We start from the raw sequence: 19,512 nt of genomic DNA, 5'->3' as shown, positions 1-19,512 counted from the left end.
ATTAAAAATAATGTCACTTAAGATATATCACTATTCATAGACAGAATATATGTTGAAATAAATAGTCTAAGAATGTTAATCTCGTAGATTACATTGGAGATACATTGGAGATAGTGTGGTTAAAATGTAGAAAAACCGAAGATGAAAAATTGAATGCATTTCAACTAACTAGATTTGTGTTTTCAGGTTGAGACATAAGAGCAGCTAAAAAGTGCAGAGTATATAACAAAGTAATATATTGAGCTTAGAGGGTATTTCTGCTAGCCCATACTGGTGAGCTCTTAAATATTTGTCCTAAAAAGTGTGCAGAAATATTAATTTGTCATATCTGTGTGTTGCAAATTATTATACACATGCAAGGAGTCAACTTGCATCTCTTGGTACTGTGTGTGTGTGTGTGCATGTACTCAGTCTCTCAGTCATGTCTGACTCTTGCAAGCCAGTGGTCTATAGTCCACTAGGCTCCTCCATCCACGGAATTTTCCATTTAAGAATACTGGAGTGGGTTGCCATATCCTCCTCCAGGGAATCTTCCCAACCCAGGGATTAAACTGCATCTCTTGCATCACCTGCATTGGCAGGTGGATTCTTTACCACTAACATGGCCATAAAGTAGCATCCTTGGGCCTCCCATAGCCTGGTGGCTTTGACTGTCTTGACTTAGCTACTGCTATTGGTAAATGCCACTTCTCTGAGCTTTGAGTCTCAAGTTGTACATATGAGTCTATAATATTTTCCCATGAAAACTCGAAGAATCCAATTCCCAATTAAACTGCATTTCTCTTAATCCACATTCACTTACCACTGGTTACCTCTCTTATTGTGCTTATACTGTTTTAAATGTACTTCAGTTCAGTTCAGTTGCGCAGTCATGTCCGACTCTTTGAGACCCCATGAATCGCAGCATGCCAGGCCTCCCTGTCCATCACCAACTCCCGGAGTTTACTCAAACTCATGTCCATCGAGTCGGTGATGCCATCCAGCCATTTCATCCTCTGTCATCCCCTTCTCCTCCCACCTTCAATCTTTCCCAGCTTCAGGGTCTTTTCTAATGAGTCAGTTCTTCGTATCAGGTGGACAAAGCATTGGAGTTTCAGCTTTAGCATCAGTCCTTCCAAAGAACACCCAGGACTGATCTCCTTTAGGATGGACTGGTTGTATCTTCTTGCAGTCCAAGGGACTCTCAAGAGTCTTCTCCAACACTACAGTTCAAAAGCATCAATTCTTTGGTGCTCAGCTTTCTTCACAGTCCAACTCTCACATCCATACATGACCACTGGAAAAACCATAGCCTTGACTAGATGGACCTTTGTTGGCAAAGTAATGTCTCTGCTTTTGAATATTCTATCTAGGTTGGTCATAACTTTCCTTCCAAGGAGTAAGCATCTTTTAATTTCCTGGCTGCAATCACCATCTGCAGTGATTTTGGAGCCCCAAAAAATAAAATCTGACACTGTTTCCACTGTTTTCCCATCTATTTGCCATGAAGTGATGGGACCAGATGCCATGATCTTCATTTTCTGAATGTTGAGCTTTAAGCCAACTTTTTCACTCTCCACTTTCACTTTCATCAAGAGGCTTTTTAGTTCCTCTTCACTTTCTGCCATAAGGGTGGTGTCATCTGCATATCTGAGGTTATTGATATTTCTCCCCGCAGTCTTGATTCCAGCTTGTGCTTCTTCCAGCCCTGTGTTTCTCATGATGTACTCTGCATATAAGTTAAATAAGCAGGGTGACAATATACAGCCTTGACTTACTCCTTTTCCTATTGTACTTAAAAGTAGGTAAATTCTTTGCTGAGCAAAAGTTTCATTGAAAACAAATATTTTAAGTTAGAAATGCATCAGGAAATGCAGCAATAATGATTTTGTGTGTGTATGTGTGCTCAGTCACTCAGTTGTGTCTGACTCTTTGTGACCCCATGGACTGAAGCCCTCTGATCTCCTCTGCCCATTGGATTTTCCAGGCAAGAGTGCTGGAGTGTATTGCCATTTCCTTCTCCAGTGGATCTTCCTAACCAAGGGATCTAACCCACCCACATCTCCTGTGTCTCCTGCTTTGGTGGGCAGATTCTTTTCCCTCTGAGTCACCAGGAAAGCCTGATAACAATTTTATAACTCCTCAAACCTGTGGATGCTATACATTTTTTTTCCTTTTCATTATTAATTTTTAAGATTTTGATTTTATAGGAGTCAGTTGCATAGCACCCAAGCACAAAAGAATCACAATTAACTTTAACTGTTCTTAGACTTGTGGTTGCTGAGGGAAGGAGGGGTAAAAGGGGAGGGATGGATTGGGAATTTGGGGTTAGTGGGTACAAACTAGTATATACAGGATGGATAAACAAATTGTCCTCCTGTATAGCACAGTGGTCTATCTTCAATATCCTGTGATAAGCCATAATGGAAAATAATATGAAAAAGGACATATATAACAATCACTTTGCTGTACAACAGAAATTAATACATTGTAAATCAACTATATTTCAATAAAATTTTAAAAAATTAACTGGTCTTAAAAGGAGATTGAAACCAACATTATGCAGTGTATGGCTTTCTCTACACCCAGCAAGTTAGCTGATAGGCCCTCTAAAGAGCTGGAGAAGATCATAGGAATTCAAATATTGAGCAGGAAGTTATAGGAAGAGCTTGGAGTATAAAAAGCTGGAAATAACTCCAATTCTGCCAATTTCTTTTTAGCCCACCAAACCTATATTTTACTTTCTTTCAATTAGTATTCCCTGTGCTGTACAGCAGAAATTAACACAACATTGTAATCAACTATACTTCAATTAAAAAAAAGAAAGAAAAATTAGCATTATATTCCCTACCTTATAGCACTGATAAGAGGTTTAAATGATACAATGAACCAAGGCACAGTAAATGCTTAATAGTCAGAAGCCTCATTGCCTCACCTTCTTTAAGTGTGTGTAGTTACTACCCTACTGAAAAGCTTCCACCTAAGTTAAACACACACACACACACACACACACTCTAAATTATAAAATGCATGTGTACCAAATAAATGATCATCATCACAGGGAGAAATTTTGACTGTAATATCATGGTTAATTTAGATTAAGACAGTATCATGGGGTAAATTTGGATCTTAGTGGGTTTTTTCCTTCAGGTGTTCTATTTGAGAGTTGAAAGTAAGTTGTTGATGTTGTTTTATGTACTTGCTAAAAAAATATGCTTGATCTTTTTCTTCATTAGGGGGAGTTTGTTGCTTGTCTCCTGTCCCTATTACGGCAAATGACAGATAGACATTATCAGCAGCTTCTTGATAGTTTCAACACAAAAGAAGAACTAAGGGTAAGTGACATTATACGGTGTTCTTTAGTATGTCTTTTTAGTTTCTCTTTTTCTTATTTATCATCATTCAGATAAATTTTTGACCATTGCTTTATCTGATTCCATTAAATTCTGTTTATCAGATTTATCCACAGATTTGCTCTTCTGTAAATTGACTTTTTAAAATTTCTGTACCCAAGCCAAGAAATTAACTCTTATTTTGGATAAGCATATAAGGTTTGAAACACCTATCATCAAAGTCCAATAAAGTAACCTAGAAATAGAGTAACAAAACTAATGAGACAAAATCAAATAGACTGTCTAGTAGTGGTAATGATGCCTTAATAGAAAATAAGGGAGAATATATTTTAGCTGATTTCATCCTGCTAAAGCCACAGTGAGAAGTTCTGGCTACAACATTCTGACTAGGGAGGCAGAGTTTATATTTGATATTCTCTATAGGCTGTAGTCTAATCACTATGCTATGCTACTCTGACAGTCTAACATTAAATAGGAAATATTGATGTCTGGTTTGTAAAAGTCTGATCTTTGCTAAAATTTAGGGAACCTTAATGCTTCCTTCCTTTAAGGCTTCCTGGTGTGCTGCCGTCCATGGGGTCGCAAAGAGTTGTATACAGATGGCAACTAAACAACAACAATGCTTCCTTTGTTCACTAAAATCTTAGAAGTTGATTGTCCTCAGTCATAGGAATGATATGTCATTAATTATGTTAATTTCTCTACCATTGCTTCAGTTTCCAGACAGCTTTATACATACACCATCAAAATGGAAGGGTTTCTCTAGTGCTGGTGAAACCACCGTCCTTCTCAGATGGGACTTGAACCCACAATCTTTGACTTAGGAGGGGACTCAAAACCTGTCTTTCCTATTGAATCTGCTCACCTTCTCACCTGAACTTACTGAAGCTCAGGTTCTTTTGTTTTGTCACAGAAAGAATTCAGCAAGAGGCGAAGTGATAGGCAAACAGTAAGTTCATTAGCATAAGACGCTTGTGAAAGATACAGGTGGGCCAGCAAGAGTGCAACCCCGAGAACAAAGAGGGCTCCATTTTTTGTAATCAAAGAAAAAGTGGGGAAAAGACTACCTTCTTCCTCGTTAGGGGGTAGATATAAAGGTTTTACATCATCAGTTCTGCCTTTGAACCCCGTGTGGTCTGAGACTGTCATGGCACTATTTAAGTCACATGTAGATTAGCAAAAGGGTGTTGCTGCTGCTGCTGCTAAGTCTCTTCAGTCGTGTCCGACTCTGTGTGACCCCATAGATGGCAGCCCACCAGGCTCCACTGTCCCTGGGATTCTCCAGGCAAGAACACTGGAGTGGGTTGCCATTTCCTTCTCCAATGCAGGAAAGTGAAAAGTGAAAGCGAAGCCACTCATTCGTGTCCGACTCACAGCGACCCCAGGGACTGCAGCCTATCAGGCTCCTCAGTCCATGGTATTTTCCAGGCAAGAGTACTGGAGTGGGTTGCCATTGCCTTCTCCGGCAAAAGGGTGTTAACATATACTAAAATAGAGTAATTCATCTCAGATTTTGGTATAATATCCTCTTTCAAATAGTTTCTTTCCCCTTTCACCTGTATTCCTGTCTTGACTACATACAGAAATGCTGCTCTTCAAAGACCATTAACTTCCTGACTTCGTGTAACGTATCTATTGTTTTGTGTTTTAACTATCACGACTTGTTCACAAGTCGAGTGTGTCTTTCACTTGAATGCACCTGATCTTCCTTAAAGGTGGTATAGATTGTTGCTAGGTTACTGTCTTTTTTTGAGTGATTAGCCTATAACAGTCTCACAAACCCTCTTAAAATTCTGTTTGTCTTTAATCCTCTAGTGAGATTCCCAAACTATTTAATTTCCCTCCTCTGTCTCTATCACTGAGGGATGAAAAATTATAAGACAGTGGATATAGTTACACTGTAAGAATTCCATGATTAAAAGCCTTCATGGTGTCAATGGATAGGGAAAAAGTGGAAGCAGTGTCAGATTTCATTTTGGGGGGCACCAGAATCACTGCAGATAGGGACTGCAGCCATGAAATTAAAAGATGCTTGCTCCTTGGAAGAAAAACTATGGCAAACCTAGACAGTGTATTAAAGAATAGAGAGATCACTGCTGACAAAGGTCCATATAGTCAAAGGTATGGTTTTTCCAGTAGTCATGTATAGATGTGAAAGTTGGACCATAAAGAAGACTGAGCACTGAAGAATTGATGCTTCTGAACTGTGGTGCTGGAGAAGACTCTTGAGAGTCCCTTGGACAGCAGGGAGATTAAACCAGTGAATCCTAAAGGAAATCAGTCCTGAATACTCATTGGAAGGACTGGTGCTGAAGTTGAAGCTCCAAAACTTTGGCCACCTGATGTGAAGAGCCGACTCATTGTAAAAGACCCCAATGCTAGGAAAGATTGAGGGCAAGAGGAGAAGGATGCAATAGAGGATGAGATGAATGGATAGTATCACTGACTCATTGAACATGAGTTTGAGCAAACTCAGTGAAGAACAGGGAAGCGTGACGTGCTGCAGTCCATGGGGTCACAGATAGTTGGACATGACTTAGTGACCGAACAATGATGTCTTAGAGCAATATTTATAGTTTCAATACAGACAGTGCATAAGGATCACTTCTGTTTGACTTTTAAAAGTTGTATGATCTCAGATGAATTTTTCAGTTACCTTGGATCAGTTTACAAGCTGAGTCATATGAAACAAAGAATAGATTTGGGCAGGTGTAATCTATTTGACAGTTGATTAGCATATGTCCAAGCCTGAAAATATCATGTTTTTCATGCTTGTATTAATATTTAATCTTGAGGTTAGAATTTAAAATGGATAGATGGATCTTAGAGCTTATCTACTCTACATACAGAAATCCATGTGATTAAAAAGGAAAATAATTGTGCAGTTATGAACTATCATTACAAGTTGAATATTTAACACAGCTGAGGAATCATTAGGTTTTACGAAGTTTATAACTTTGTATTTCAAAATTCACATAGGAAAAGATTACGTATTTTCACAGAGCCTAGGAATTAAAAAAAAAAAAAAAAAGTGGAAAAGCATAAGCCAAAAATGAATTGTTTAATCTAGGTATTGAGTTTTCTGCTTTAATATTCATGTTAACAATAATAAAGCAAATGAAAATAATGAGTGGAATGTTTCATGTGACTTTTCCTTCGGTCAGCCAAATACTTTTTCAGAAGACAAATGTCCCTCTTCAAAATAGTGGGCCCTAAAAACAAAACAAAACTGGACTTTAAGGTCAGGAAAATTAATTACTGATATTACTTCATCTATCCTTTAGGAAATATAGATTGAGCAGTTCAGGCATACCAAGTGCTATCAGTGTTGTTATGTAACCAGCAACAAAAAGGCCAGTTCCTGCTGGGGGTGGAATCAAACAGGTAATGGCAGTGACATAGGCAAATGAGAGTGGTGAAGACACGGAGTTAACACGCAGTGCTTCGGAGCATCTAGGAACTGCAGCCAGCCCAAACTCAAGGCTAGAGGAAAACTTGCCAAAGGAAGTCTTGGCTGAAAACTGAGTAGCAGTGTGCTGGCCATGTTTGGCTAAGACATTCAGCTCTCTCAACTATGTTGTTGCTCAGTGGCGAAGCTGTGTCTGACTCTTCGTGACCCAATGGGCTGCAGCACACCAGGCTCCTCTGTCCTTCACTCTCTCCTGGAGTTTGCTCAGATTCATGTCCATTGAGTTGGTGATGCCTATCTAAGCATCTCTTCCTCTGCTGCCCCCTTCTTTCAGCTGTAATGTCACCCAGATATCCTGATATGCCACATCTGCCATTCTACCGTTATAATAGTTACTAGAATCTGGAATATCTTTGTTTATATATATCCCAATTCCTAGCTACTAGGTTATATAAGCTTCTTGACGTCTGAAACTATTGCTGGTTTGCTGTATCCTCAAGCTCAGAGCTTGCCTAACACATTGTCGGTATTCAGGCAGCATCTGTGAATTGATGGACTGACTGTGGAGTTTAGAAGAGAGTTGTAAAACATAAGCCTCTCTGAATATATGTAGACTTTATTATGAAGACATTGAAAAACTATGGAGGGTTTTAAGAAGGGACAGACGTGGTCACATTTGTATTAAGGAAGACCAATCTGGATGCACTATGGAATTATTGGATATTTGGTAAACTTGATGAGCATTTTCAATGCATTGGTGAGAATGGAAAGCCAAGGTGTCATAGACTGAGGGATTAAAAAAGAAAAAGATGTAGTGGATGTAAACTGTATTTCAAGAGGAATATAAGGTGTCTACCGAAGGAGAACTTGGGCTATTAGAGGAATATTTATCATGGAGAAAGCTTAAACATGTTGAAATATTAATAATCAGAGCTGGTAGAAAGGGAGACATAAAAATAAAAAGGTGCTAATTCACCAGGGAAAGTCCCTAAGAAAGCAGCAGGAGGGACCTAATTAATCTCACGCCTTGCCCAATGTAAGACTGGAAGGGAAATAACTAGAGTGAAGGCAGGCTGGAGGCATTTATCTTATGAAAGGCTAATTAGTCATCTGGTTTTCATCTGTATTTTAAAAATTCAGATGCCACCTTTTAGCATGTAAGTTTTTCATGTTCTCAATTTTCTTCAAAGTCAGATGTCTATATTCATGCTACTGAAACCTATGTTACAAGACTTTCCAAAGATGATTGCAGTGGTCCACAGTCCCTTAACTAGAGTCCTCATACCACATGTGTTGCAGAAATCAGAATGTTTGCTACTCCATAAAGATAATGTGGCACGTGTACTGTGAGTATCACCTATAGCATCTCCAGGAGTACTAGCAGTAGCAACTACAGTTTGACCCTTGAACAATGTGCAATTGAAAATCCACATGGAACCTATGGTCAGTCCTCTGTGTATGTGGTTCCTACCTGTGTTTCCTCTGTATCTATAGCTCCACATACACTGATTCAACCAGCTACGATTGTGCAGTATTGGGGTATTTACTATTGAAAAGCTGAAACTCCAATACTTTGGCCACCTGATGCAAAGAACTGACTCATTTGAAGAGACCCTGATGCTGGGAAAGACTGAAGGTGGGAGGAGAAGGGGACAACAGAGGATGAGATGGTTGGATGGCATCACCGACTCAATGGACATGAGTTTGAGCAAGTTCTGGGAGTTGGTGATGGACAGGGAAGCCTGGCGTGCTGGAATCTGTGGGCTTGCAAAGAGTCGGACCTGACTGAGCGGCTGAACAGAACTGAATTGAACTGAACTATTGAAAAAAATCTGTATAAGTGAATCTGCACAGCCCAAACCCATATTGTCAAGGGTCCACTGAATAATCAAACACCTCAGTGTTTCTGCAGCTAAACAAAATATTCACTTTAGGTGGGATACATAAAGACCTTCTAAGTAGTTTGGTTTTGCTGCCAAATGGATCCTCAAACCAAAAGTCTTAAGAGGATGGTGGGCTTTGTATTCTCATAAAGGAACTGAGGACCTCAAAAAGCAAACATTTAGTCTCATGGAACTGAATCTTATGGAAACCTGAGCAAACTTTTTGGCCAACTCAATACATACGCAGCACTCTTCTAAGAGGTTGATTAGCACTGACTCATTTAATCCTGAAAAGAACCCCATGAGGTAGGCACTGCTGCTGCTGCTAAGTCGCTTCACTCGTGTGCGACTCTGTGCGACCCCATGGACTGTAGCCCAGCAGACTCCTCCATCCATGGGGTTTTCCAGGCAAGAGTACTGGAGTGGGGTGCCATTGCCTTCTCCAATGCATGAAAGTGAAAAGTGAAAGGGAAGTGGCTCAGTCATGTCCGACTCTTAGCGACCCCATGGACTGCAGCCCACCAGGCTCCTCCATCCATGGGATTTTCCAGGCAAGAGTACTGGAGTGGGGTGCCATTGCCTTCTCCGAGGCAGGTACTATTATCACTTTATTGTATCAGTCGCTTGACTCAATAAATGTTCATTGAGCACCTTGACTAGATGTCTGGGATATCAAGGCTAATAAAACAATCTCTATTAATGCCTTTTTGTTATTAGGGCATCTAAATCACTGTTATAAATGTGTGTGATATATATTAATATAAACAACAGTGATGATGGCTAATAGTTACGGAGTCCCTCCTTACCTCACCCTCACCCTCACCGCCATGAACCAGATACAGTGCTAAACTCTTTTCTTACAGAGTCTCATTTCGTCAACCCCTGCAGTGAAGATTGATACTATTTCATTCCCAAGTAACTGGGAGGGTTAGGAATTCTATTAATGTCCCAGCTCTTGGCTTAGTCAGCAAAACTCAACTTTCCCCCATACTTTCATAACTCAAAATCTTTGATCTAAAATTGTATAACCTTTTCCTTTATCACCTCTTTAAAAGAAATGAGCTAGTTCTAGTCGTGAATTGCAGGTGTCTGAAAACACCAAAGTAGCAGAGGGAGAGTTTGGGGAGATTTTTTTTTGGTTAGGTTAGAAATTGAATAAATAAGGAGTATCAGTAAGGAAAGATAAAGCCTCATTGTTGTTGTTCAGTCTCTAAGTCATGTCCAACTCTTTGCAACCCCATAAACTATGGCATGCGAGGCTTCTCTATCACTATCTCCCTGAGTTTGCTAAAACTCATGTCTATTGAGTCAATGATGCCATCCCACCATCTTATCCTCTGTTGCCCCTTTCTCCTCTTGCCCTCAATTTTTCCCAGCATCAGGGTCTTTTCCAGTGAGTCTGCTTTTTACATCAGGTGGCCAAAGTATTAGAGCTTCAGCATCAGTCCTTCCAATGAATCTTCAGGACTGATTTCCTTTAGGATTGACTGGTTTGATCTCCTTTCAGTGCAAGGGACTTTCAAGAGTCTTCTCTAACACCATAGTCCAAAACCATCAATTCTTTAGCACTCAGCTTTCTTTATGGTCCAACTCTCACATCCATACATGACTAATGGAAAACCATAGTTTTGACTATACGGACCTTTGTCAACAAAGTGATCTCTCTGCTAACTTTCTAGAGTGATTAATGAAAAATCATAGCTGATACTGGAATTAGACACTGAAAATCCCAATAACCCTACCAGTTTAAAGTAATAAAGCATATATCCTCTTTTCCTTCACACATATGTATTCTAATCCCCAGAGGTAACTACTGTTAACACAGATCAGATCAGATCAGATCAGTCGCTGAGTCGTGTCCGACTCTTTGAGACCCCATGAATCGCAGCACGCCAGGCTTCCCTGTCCATCACCAACTCCCGGAGTTTACTCAAACTCATGTCCATCGAGTTGGTGATGCCATCCAGCCATTTCATCCTCTGTCATCCCCTTCTCCTCCCACCTTCAATCTTTCCCAGCTTCAGGGTCTTTTCTAATGAGTCAGTTCTTCATATCAGGTGGACAAAGCACTGGAGTTTCAGCTTTAGCATCAGTCCTTCCAAAGAACACCCAGGACTGATCTCCTTCAGGATGGACTGGTTGTATCTTCTTGCAGTCCAAGGGACTCTCAAGAGTCTTCTCCAACACTACAGTTCAAAAGCATCAATTCTTTGGTGCTCAGCTTTCTTCACAGTCCAACTCTCACATCCATACATGACCACTGGAAAAACCATAGCCTTGACTAGATGGACCTTTGTTGGCAAAGTAATGTCTCTGCTTTTGAATATTCTATCTAGGTTGGTCATAACTTTCCTTCCAAGGAGTAAGCGTCTTTTAATTTCATGGTTGCAATCACCATCTGCAGTGATTTGGGAGCCCCCAAAAAGAAAGTCTGACACTGTTTCCATTGTTTCCCCATCTATTTGCCATGAAGTGATGGAACCAGATGCCATGATCTTCGGTTTCTGAATGTTGAGCTTTAAGCCAACTTTTTCACTCTCCACTTTCACCTTCATCAAGAGGCTTTTTAGTTCCTCTTCACTTTCTGCCATAAGGGTGGTGTCATCTGCATATCTAAGGTTATTGATATTTCTCCCAGCAATCTTGATTCCAGCTTGTGTTTCTTCCAGTCCAGCGTTTCTCATGATGTACTCTGCATATAAGTTAAATAAACAGGGTGACAATATACAGCCTTGACGAACTCCTTTTCCTATTTGGAACCAGTCTGTTGTTCCATGTCCAGTTCTAACTGTTGCTTCCTGAGCTGCATACAAATTTCTCAAGAGGCAGATCAGGTGGTCTGGTATTCCCATCTCTTTCAGAATTTTCCACAGTTTATTGTGATCCACACAGTCAAAGGCTTTGGCATAGTCAATAAAGCAGAAATAGATGCTTTTCTGGAACTCTCTTGCTTTTCCCATGATCCAACGGATGTTGGCAATTTGATCTCTGGTTCCTTTGCCTTTTCTAAAACCAGCTTGAACATCTGGAAGTCCACGGTTCACATATTGCTGAAGCCTGGCTTGGAGAATTTTGAGCATTACTTTAGTAGCGTGTGAGATGAGTGCAATTGTGCAGTAGTTTGAGCATTCTTTGGCATTGCCTTTCTTTGGGATTGGAATGAAAACTGACCTTTTCCAGTCCTGTGGCCACTGCTGAGTTTTCCAAATTTGCTGGCATATTGCGTGCAGCACTTTCACAGCATCATCTTTCAGGATTTGGAATAGCTCAACTGGAATTCCATCACTTCCACTAGCTTTGTTTGTAGTGATGCTTTCTAAGGCCCACTTGACTTCACATTCCAGGATGTCTGGCTCTAGGTCAGTGATCACACCATCGTGATTATCTGAGTTGTGAAGATCTTTTTTGTACAGTTCTTCTGTGTATTCTTGCCACCTCTTCTTAATATCTTCTGCTTCTGTTAGGTCCATACCATTTCTCTCCTTTATCGATATCCTCAGGGTGTATCTTCGTAGACTGTTTTCTTTGCTGCATCCACATGCCTATGGATCATATTATTCATATGGGTTGCATTTCTCTTCACACAATAATGTATCATGGACATTATATAGCCCACTGCATCATTCATTTTTCTGAATATCATTACATAATGTTCCACACTTAATTATTCCCCTTTTGGTGAGCATTCAGTATGTTTATGACTTTTTCCATTAGAAAGAATCCTTCATGGGAATGTAAATTGGAATGTTATTATGGAGAACAGTATAGATTCCTTACAAAACTAAAAATAGAACTACCATATTGTCCTGTAATCTTAATCCTGGCCATGTATCTAGACAAAATTCTAATTTGAAAAGCTACATGCACTCCAATTTCATAGCCGCACTATTTATAATAGTCAAGTTATGGAAGCAACCTAAATGTCTATCAATGGAGGAATACATAAAGTTGTGGTATGTATATACAATGCACACCTGAAAGTAACACGACATTGTAAATTAACTACAATAAAAAGATTTATAAAATGAAATAACTACCTTCTATCAAAAATATACATATGTATATATTAGTATAAAGAAGGGATCCTGCCATGTATATCTTAATGTCAATACATAGATCTCCATTGACTTGCACCCTTATTGCTGTAGAATGAATTTCTGGAATTTGAACTGTTGAATCATGGGATATACACATTCTAAATCTTATTTGGTGCTGACAAATTATATACTGAGATTTTCAAATTACTGTTTTGGTTGTTTATTATTTTTTTTTCTTCTTCTTATCAGTTCAAAGAGAGATTTGGCCTAGCCATTCCCCATTAGTCTGTAAATCAAAATGATTGTTGAAAGTATGTAGTTCTCAAGTATCTGCTAAGCCTCACGTGTTTGAACTCCATTCTTGCTTGGAGAGCTTGGGTGTTGGCAGAGTGACTATCGGAGTCGCTTCTAGCATCGTGAACAGTAGGCTGTTTCTTCTCCCTGGTCTTCGGGCGCTTGTGTGTGAGTCATGGTCAGCTGCAGTGTGCAGGAGCGTGGCCCTTGGTGCTGCGCCTCTGTATTGTTTCTTTCCTTCTCTGGAACCTGCCATTATTTTAGAAATGAACAATAAGCAAAAACTAAGCAGTGATCAGAGTTTTTTCCTTCTGTAGTCAGTAATGTTTTATTATAACCCACCCTTTGTAATACACCCACCTTCTACCGGGGCTAAAGTTTTGTCCATATCCCTGACATTTTATGTATATAGAGAGCAGTAAAACTCCTGTTTTTTGCTGATTATGACTTTTCATATAGAGCTATGAGGATCTTGCCCTAAGCTTGAGAGTATACATGTTCTGAAAGTTAGATACAGTACTATTATTACCTTTCATTGTCTCCCTTATATTAGCCCAATAGCTTCCAACATTGGAGAAGGCAATGGCACCCCACTCCAGTACTCTTGCCTGGGAAGTTCCATGGACAGAGGAGCCTGGTGGGCTGCAGTCCATGGGGTCGCGAAGAGTCGGACACGACTGAACGACTTCACTTTCCTGCATTGGAGAAGGAAATGGCAACCCACTCCAGTGTTCTTGCCTGGAGAATCCCAGGAACAGGGGAGCCTGGTGGGCTGCCGTCTATGGGGTTGCACAGAGTCGGACACGACTGAAGTGACTTAGCAGCAGCAGCAGCTTCCAACAGTCATATCTGATCAAGTCTCAAGCCATCTATAAAACTCTGAGGCCTTAACATTATCTGCAGGACAAAACCCAGTCTCCTGATCATCTTCCTTATTTTCAATCTTCCTTCTACCCTCACTGTCCTCCATCCCTTCCCAAACACCTTTCATTGCTGTCAGTTAAGATTACTGTGATTACTTGTATATTCATCACAAACTGTATAGATAATTTTAAATTCCTGTTTCACCTCCTGCTTTAAATCTGGCTCAGGAGTCATTTAAAAAAAAAATTTAGTTTACAGTGTACTGGGTCTTCATTGCTGTGTGGGCTTTTTCTCTACTTGCAGTGAGCGGGGCCTCCTCTCCAGCTGCGGTGTGTGGGCTTCTCACTGCAGTGGCGTCTCTTGCGGAGCACGGGCTCTAGGGCATTGTGGGCTCAGTAGTTGTGGTTCCCGGGTTCTAGAGCATAGGCTGAATAGTTGCAGTTGTGGTGCATGGGCTTAGTGGCTCTGTAGCATGTGGGATCTTCCCGAATCAGAGATCGAATCCATGTCTCCTGCATTGGCAGGTGGATTCTTTACCACTGAGCCACCAGGGAAGCCCCCGATGTCACTTTTTAAAAATGAAGGCTTCACAGACCACAGTCCCTGTCTGTGAGAACATGTACATTTGTTTTCTTGTATTCTTGATGACTATGAGCTCTCTGAGCATAAGGACTCTGTGTTCTAAGCATTAAATCTTTATTGAGTGAATCAACCCTCATAATAAATGTCTGATTGCTTCAGAAGCCATCTTTTTCCATGAAGTTATTTCAACTTATAGTCTTTATTTTATTACAAAAAAAATTGTATAGTTCTTGAAGATTGAGGACCATTTGGAAGTTATTTTTGCATAATCTACTTAGTAAATTGTAAGGATATAAATTTCAATGTGATAAATTTTGATTAACACTCTTTAATTGAGTTCAGACCCTGAATCAACAGTGTCACATGTTTGAAATCTGTGGCATATTTTTAAAATAACATTTGACTATAGTCGAATCATGTTGTTATTGTTCAGGCACTGAGTTGTGTCTAACTCTGTTAGCCCACGGACAGCAGTGCACCAGGCTCTCATGTCCTTCACTGTCTTCTGGAGAGAAATTACTCAAATTCATTTCCATTGAGTCAGTGATGCTATCTAACCATCTTATCCTCTGCCACCCTTTTCTCCTTTTGCCTTTTGCCTCCTTCAGTCTTTTCCAGCATCAGGGCTCTTTGCAAGAGGTGGCCAAAGCATTGGAGCTTCAGCCTCAGTCCTTCCAATGAATATTCAGGGTTGATTTCCTTTAGGATTGACTGGTTTGATCTCCCTGCTGTCCAAGGGACTCTCAAGAGTCTTCTCCAGAACCACATTTCGAAAGCATCAGTTCTTCAGTGCTCAGCCTTCTTTATGGTCCAGCTCTCACATCCGTACGTGACTACTGGAAAAGCCATAGCTTTCACTATATGGACCTTTGTCAGCAATGTGTACATAGAAGGCACTGTCCCATTTACATGAGGAGACAGTGTCCCAGGCTGTCCAGTACCTCATGAGGCCTTTTCCCCCAGATTTCTTAACTGAGGTTTCATGATCTCCAAAGGCCTGCTTCTGTGCCTCACCAATTCTGTTTCATATACAACTGATTTCTATCTTGTGTTGTTCTGATACCATCGTATATTTAAACATAAAACATTGTGTTGTATATTGTAGTCAGAAAATCTTTGTGAAACAGGAGTGTGATCTTCTTACATGTATGTATAAAGTCCCTCAGTGTCTCTACATTGTCCTCAGGGTGAATTTCCAAACTGCTTACCAGGGAAAAGGTAGGAGATTCATTTGTCTTTTTATTTGCTTATTTATCTTTGGTCCATAGTTATTGTTAGTATCCTGTTTATCCATCTTTTATGTATCCCTACCCACCTACCATTATATCTACAACTGTGGGCAAGAATCCGTTAGAAGAAATGGAGTAGCCATCATAGTCAACAAAAGAGTCCAAAATGCAGTACTTGGATGCAATCTCAGAAACGACAGAATGATCTCTGTTTGTTTCCAAGACAAACCATTCAGTAACACAGTAATCCAAGTCTATGCCCTGACCAATAATGCTGAAGAAGCTAAAGTTGAAGGCTTCTGTGAAGACCTACAAGACCTTCTAGAACTAACACCAAAAAAGATGTCCTTTTCATTATAGGGGACTGGTATGCAAAAGTAGGAAGTCAGGAAATATCTGGAGTAACAGACTAATTTGGTCTTGGAGTACAGAATGAAGCAGGGCAAAGGCTAACAGTTTTGCCAAGAGAATACACTGGATATAGCAAACACCCTCTTCCAACAACACAAGAGAAGACTCTACACATGGACATCATCAGATGATCAATACTGAAATCAGATTAATTATATTCTTTGCAGCCAAAGATGGAGAAGCTCTATATAGTCAGCAAAAACAAGGCTGGGAGCTGACTGTGGCTCAGATCATGAACTCCTTATTGCCAAATTCAGACTTAAATTGAAGAAAGTAGGGAAAACCACCAGACCATTGAGATCTAATGAGAGATCTAAGTCAAATCTCTTACGACTATACAGTGGAAGTGACAAGTAGATTCATTCGAGGGATTAGATCTGATAGAGTGCCTAAATAACTATGGATGGAGGAGGTTTGGAACCTTCAGCAGGAGGTAGGGATCAAGATAATCCCCAAGAAAAAGAAATGCAAAAAAGGTAAAACGATTATCTGAGGAGCACTTACAAACAGCTATGAAAAGAAGAGAAGCAAAAGGCAAAGGAGAAAAGGAAAGATATACCCATTGGATTGCAGAGTTCCAAAGAACAGCAAGGAGATAAGAAAGCCTTCCTCAGTGATCAATGCAAAGAAATAGAGGAAAACAATAGAATGGGAAAGACTAGAGATCTCAGAAAATTAGAGATATCAAGGGAACTTTTCATGCAAAGATGGGCTCAATAAAGGCTGGAAATGGTATGGACCTAACAGAAGCAGAAGATACTATTAAGAGGTGGCAAGAATACGCAGAAGAACTATACAAAAAAGGTCTTCAGGACCCAGATAATCATGATGGTGTGATCACTTACCTATAGCCAGACATCCTGGAATGCAAAGTCAGGTGGGCCTTAGGAAGCATCACTGCGAAAAAAGCTGTACAACGTTTTTCTTATTCCAGTTGAGCCATTTCAAATCCTAAAAGATGATGCTGTAAAAGTGCTGCACTCAATATGCCAGCAAATTTGGAAAACTCAGCAGTGGCCACAGGACTGGAAAAAGTCAGTTTTCATTCCAATCCCAAAGGTAATGCCAAAGAATGTTCAAATTACCACACCATTGCACTTATCTCACACTCTAGTAAAGTAAGGCTCAAAATTCTCTAGGCCAGGCTTCAACAGTATGTGAACCGTGAACTTCCAGATGTTCAAGCTGGATTTAAAAAAGGCAGAGGAAGCAGAGATCAAATTGCCAACATCCACTGGATCATTGAAAAAGCACAAGAGTTCCAGAAAACCATCTACTTCTGCTTTATTGACTATGCCGAAGCCTTTGACTGCGTGGATCACATCAAACTGTGGAAAATTCTTCGAAAGATGGGAATATCAGACCACCTGACCTGCCTCCTGAGAAATCTGTATGCAGGTGAAGAAGCAACAGTTAGAATTGGACATGGAACAGCAGACTGGTTCCAAATCGGGAAAGGAGTATGTCAAGGCTGTATATTGTCACCCTGCTTATTTAACTTATATGCAGAGTACATCGTGAGAAATGCTGGACTGGATGAAGCACAAGCTGAAATCAAGATTGCTGGGAGAAATATCAATAATCTCAGATATGCAGATGACACCACCCTTATGGCAGAAAGAGAACTATAGAGCCTCCTGATGAAAGTAAAAGAGGAGAGTGAAAAAGTTGGCTTAAAACTCAGCATTCAAAAAACTAAGATCATGGCACCTGGTCCCATCACTTCATGGCAAATAGATGGGGAAACAGTGGAAACAGTGACAGATTTTATTTTGGGGGGCTCCAGAATCACTGCAGATGGTGACTGCAGCCATGAAATTAAAAGATGCTTGCTCCTTGGAAGAAAAGTTATGACCAACCTAGACAGCATATTAAAAAGCAAAGGCATTCCTTCGCCAGCAAAGGTCCATCTAGCCAAAGCTATGGTTTTTCCAGTGGTCATGTATGGATGTGATAGTTGGACTATAAAGAAAGCTGAGCACCGAAGAATTGATGCTTTTGAACTGTAGTGTTGGAGAAGACTCTTGAGAGTCCCTTGGACAGCAGTGAGATCCAACCCATCTATCCTAAAGGAGAACAGTCCTGAATATTCATTGGAAGGACTGATGCTGCAGCTGAAACTCCAATACTTTGTCCACCTGATACGAAGAACTGACTCATTAGAAAAGACCTTGATGCTGGGAAAGATTGAAGGCGGGAGGAGAAGGAAGCGACAGAGGATGAGATGGTTGGATGGCATTACCAACTCAATGGACATGAGTTTGAGTCAACTCTGGGAGTTGATGATTGACAGGGAGGCCTGGCGTGCTGCAGTCCATGGGGTCGCAAAGAGTCGGACGTGACTGAGCAACTGAACTGAACTGATACACCTACCCGCCCCATTTCTGAGCGCTCCCTTTTGCAGCCTGGGTGAGCTTGTGTTCTGTCTTGCCTCTGGGGCTGGAGGCCCTTCCCTTGGCGTGAAATACCTGTGAAAGTGTTAGTCCCTCAGTCCTGTTAGACTCTTTGGGACCCCATGGACTGTAGCCTGCCAAGCTCCTCCGTCCATGGTATTTTCCAGGCAAGAATACTGGAGTGGGTTGCCATTTCCTTCTCTAGGGGATCTTCCTGACCCAGGGATCGAACCCAGTTCTTCTCATTGCAGGTCTGTAATGCAGGTCAATTGTAGTGACTTGCAATATGGTCACTGCAATTAATGACCATATTAATTATTTTTAGTCTCTTCTAACTACAAGAGACTTTAAATTGTTAGTCACTCAGACATGTCTAACTCTTTGAGACTCCATGGACTGTCATCTACCATCTGAGCTATCAGGGAAGCAGTGAAATAGCTGGCCCACAGATTTATCCTAGTTTGTAGCACATCCTTAAATAGATGAGCACTCATCTCTCCCACAAAACTGAGTTTGAGGAAGGCAGAGGTCATGTTCAGCTAACTCACTATGGTGTGGCCTGTTGCAGGTACTGTGTACATATTCTTGCATGAATAAATGAAAGAATATATTTTATCCCACTAGGTGTCCCCAGCCTCTTTTACAGTGCCTAGCACATATCAAAGCACCCAATATTTATGAATGAATAAATGTTAATGATTATCTAACGCCATAGCAATTACGTCTGCTTTCTTTTCTATTTGAATTTGAGACTTTTTATTGTTTGTGAAGGTTTTCACCTGAACCTTCCTCTTTGAACCTCTTGCACTGCAAAAAAAAAAAAAAAAAACTATTGCTGTGAAATAACACCTCCCTATTTTTTTTTTAATTTTGATCCCTTGTTTGAATAATAACCAGCAATGCAATTAAAAAACTATGTTGTGCTATTTGAAGTTAACAAACAAAAAAGAAACTGCTGCCAGGCTGCCAATTTTAAAATAATGGCATATGCTCTGATTCATCTAATAACTTGGAAATATCTTCCTCTATCAATTTCCTTTTATCAGAGGATAAATGGAAAGAGGCAGGTAGCAGCACT

General features: G+C 40.4%; 1 protein-coding gene across 5 annotated transcripts in view; it reads left to right on the top strand.

Moving 5' to 3' along the window:
• Positions 1 to 19,512, top strand: part of DOCK4 (dedicator of cytokinesis 4) — a 479,600-nt gene that overhangs the window by 355,540 nt on the left and 104,548 nt on the right. For all 5 annotated transcript variants that reach the window (XR_015162547.1, XM_086396606.1, XM_086396604.1 and 2 more), the window contains exon 26: positions 3,216 to 3,314. Coding sequence is in view for 4 of the 5 variants with exons in the window: in XM_086396606.1 (XP_086252732.1) it covers positions 3,216 to 3,314 (99 nt within the window). In the remaining variant the exon portion in view is untranslated. The remainder of the gene's footprint in view (positions 1 to 3,215; positions 3,315 to 19,512) is intronic.

The sequence above is a fragment of the Bos grunniens genome, chromosome 4, assembly GCF_055505025.1.
Source record: "Bos grunniens cultivar Pamir isolate PY7600 chromosome 4, Bosgru_T2T1.0, whole genome shotgun sequence".
Taxonomy (NCBI): Eukaryota; Metazoa; Chordata; class Mammalia; order Artiodactyla; family Bovidae; genus Bos; species Bos grunniens.
The sequence above is the reverse complement of the archived record's forward strand: the minus strand, read 5'-3'. Positions and strand labels throughout refer to the sequence as shown.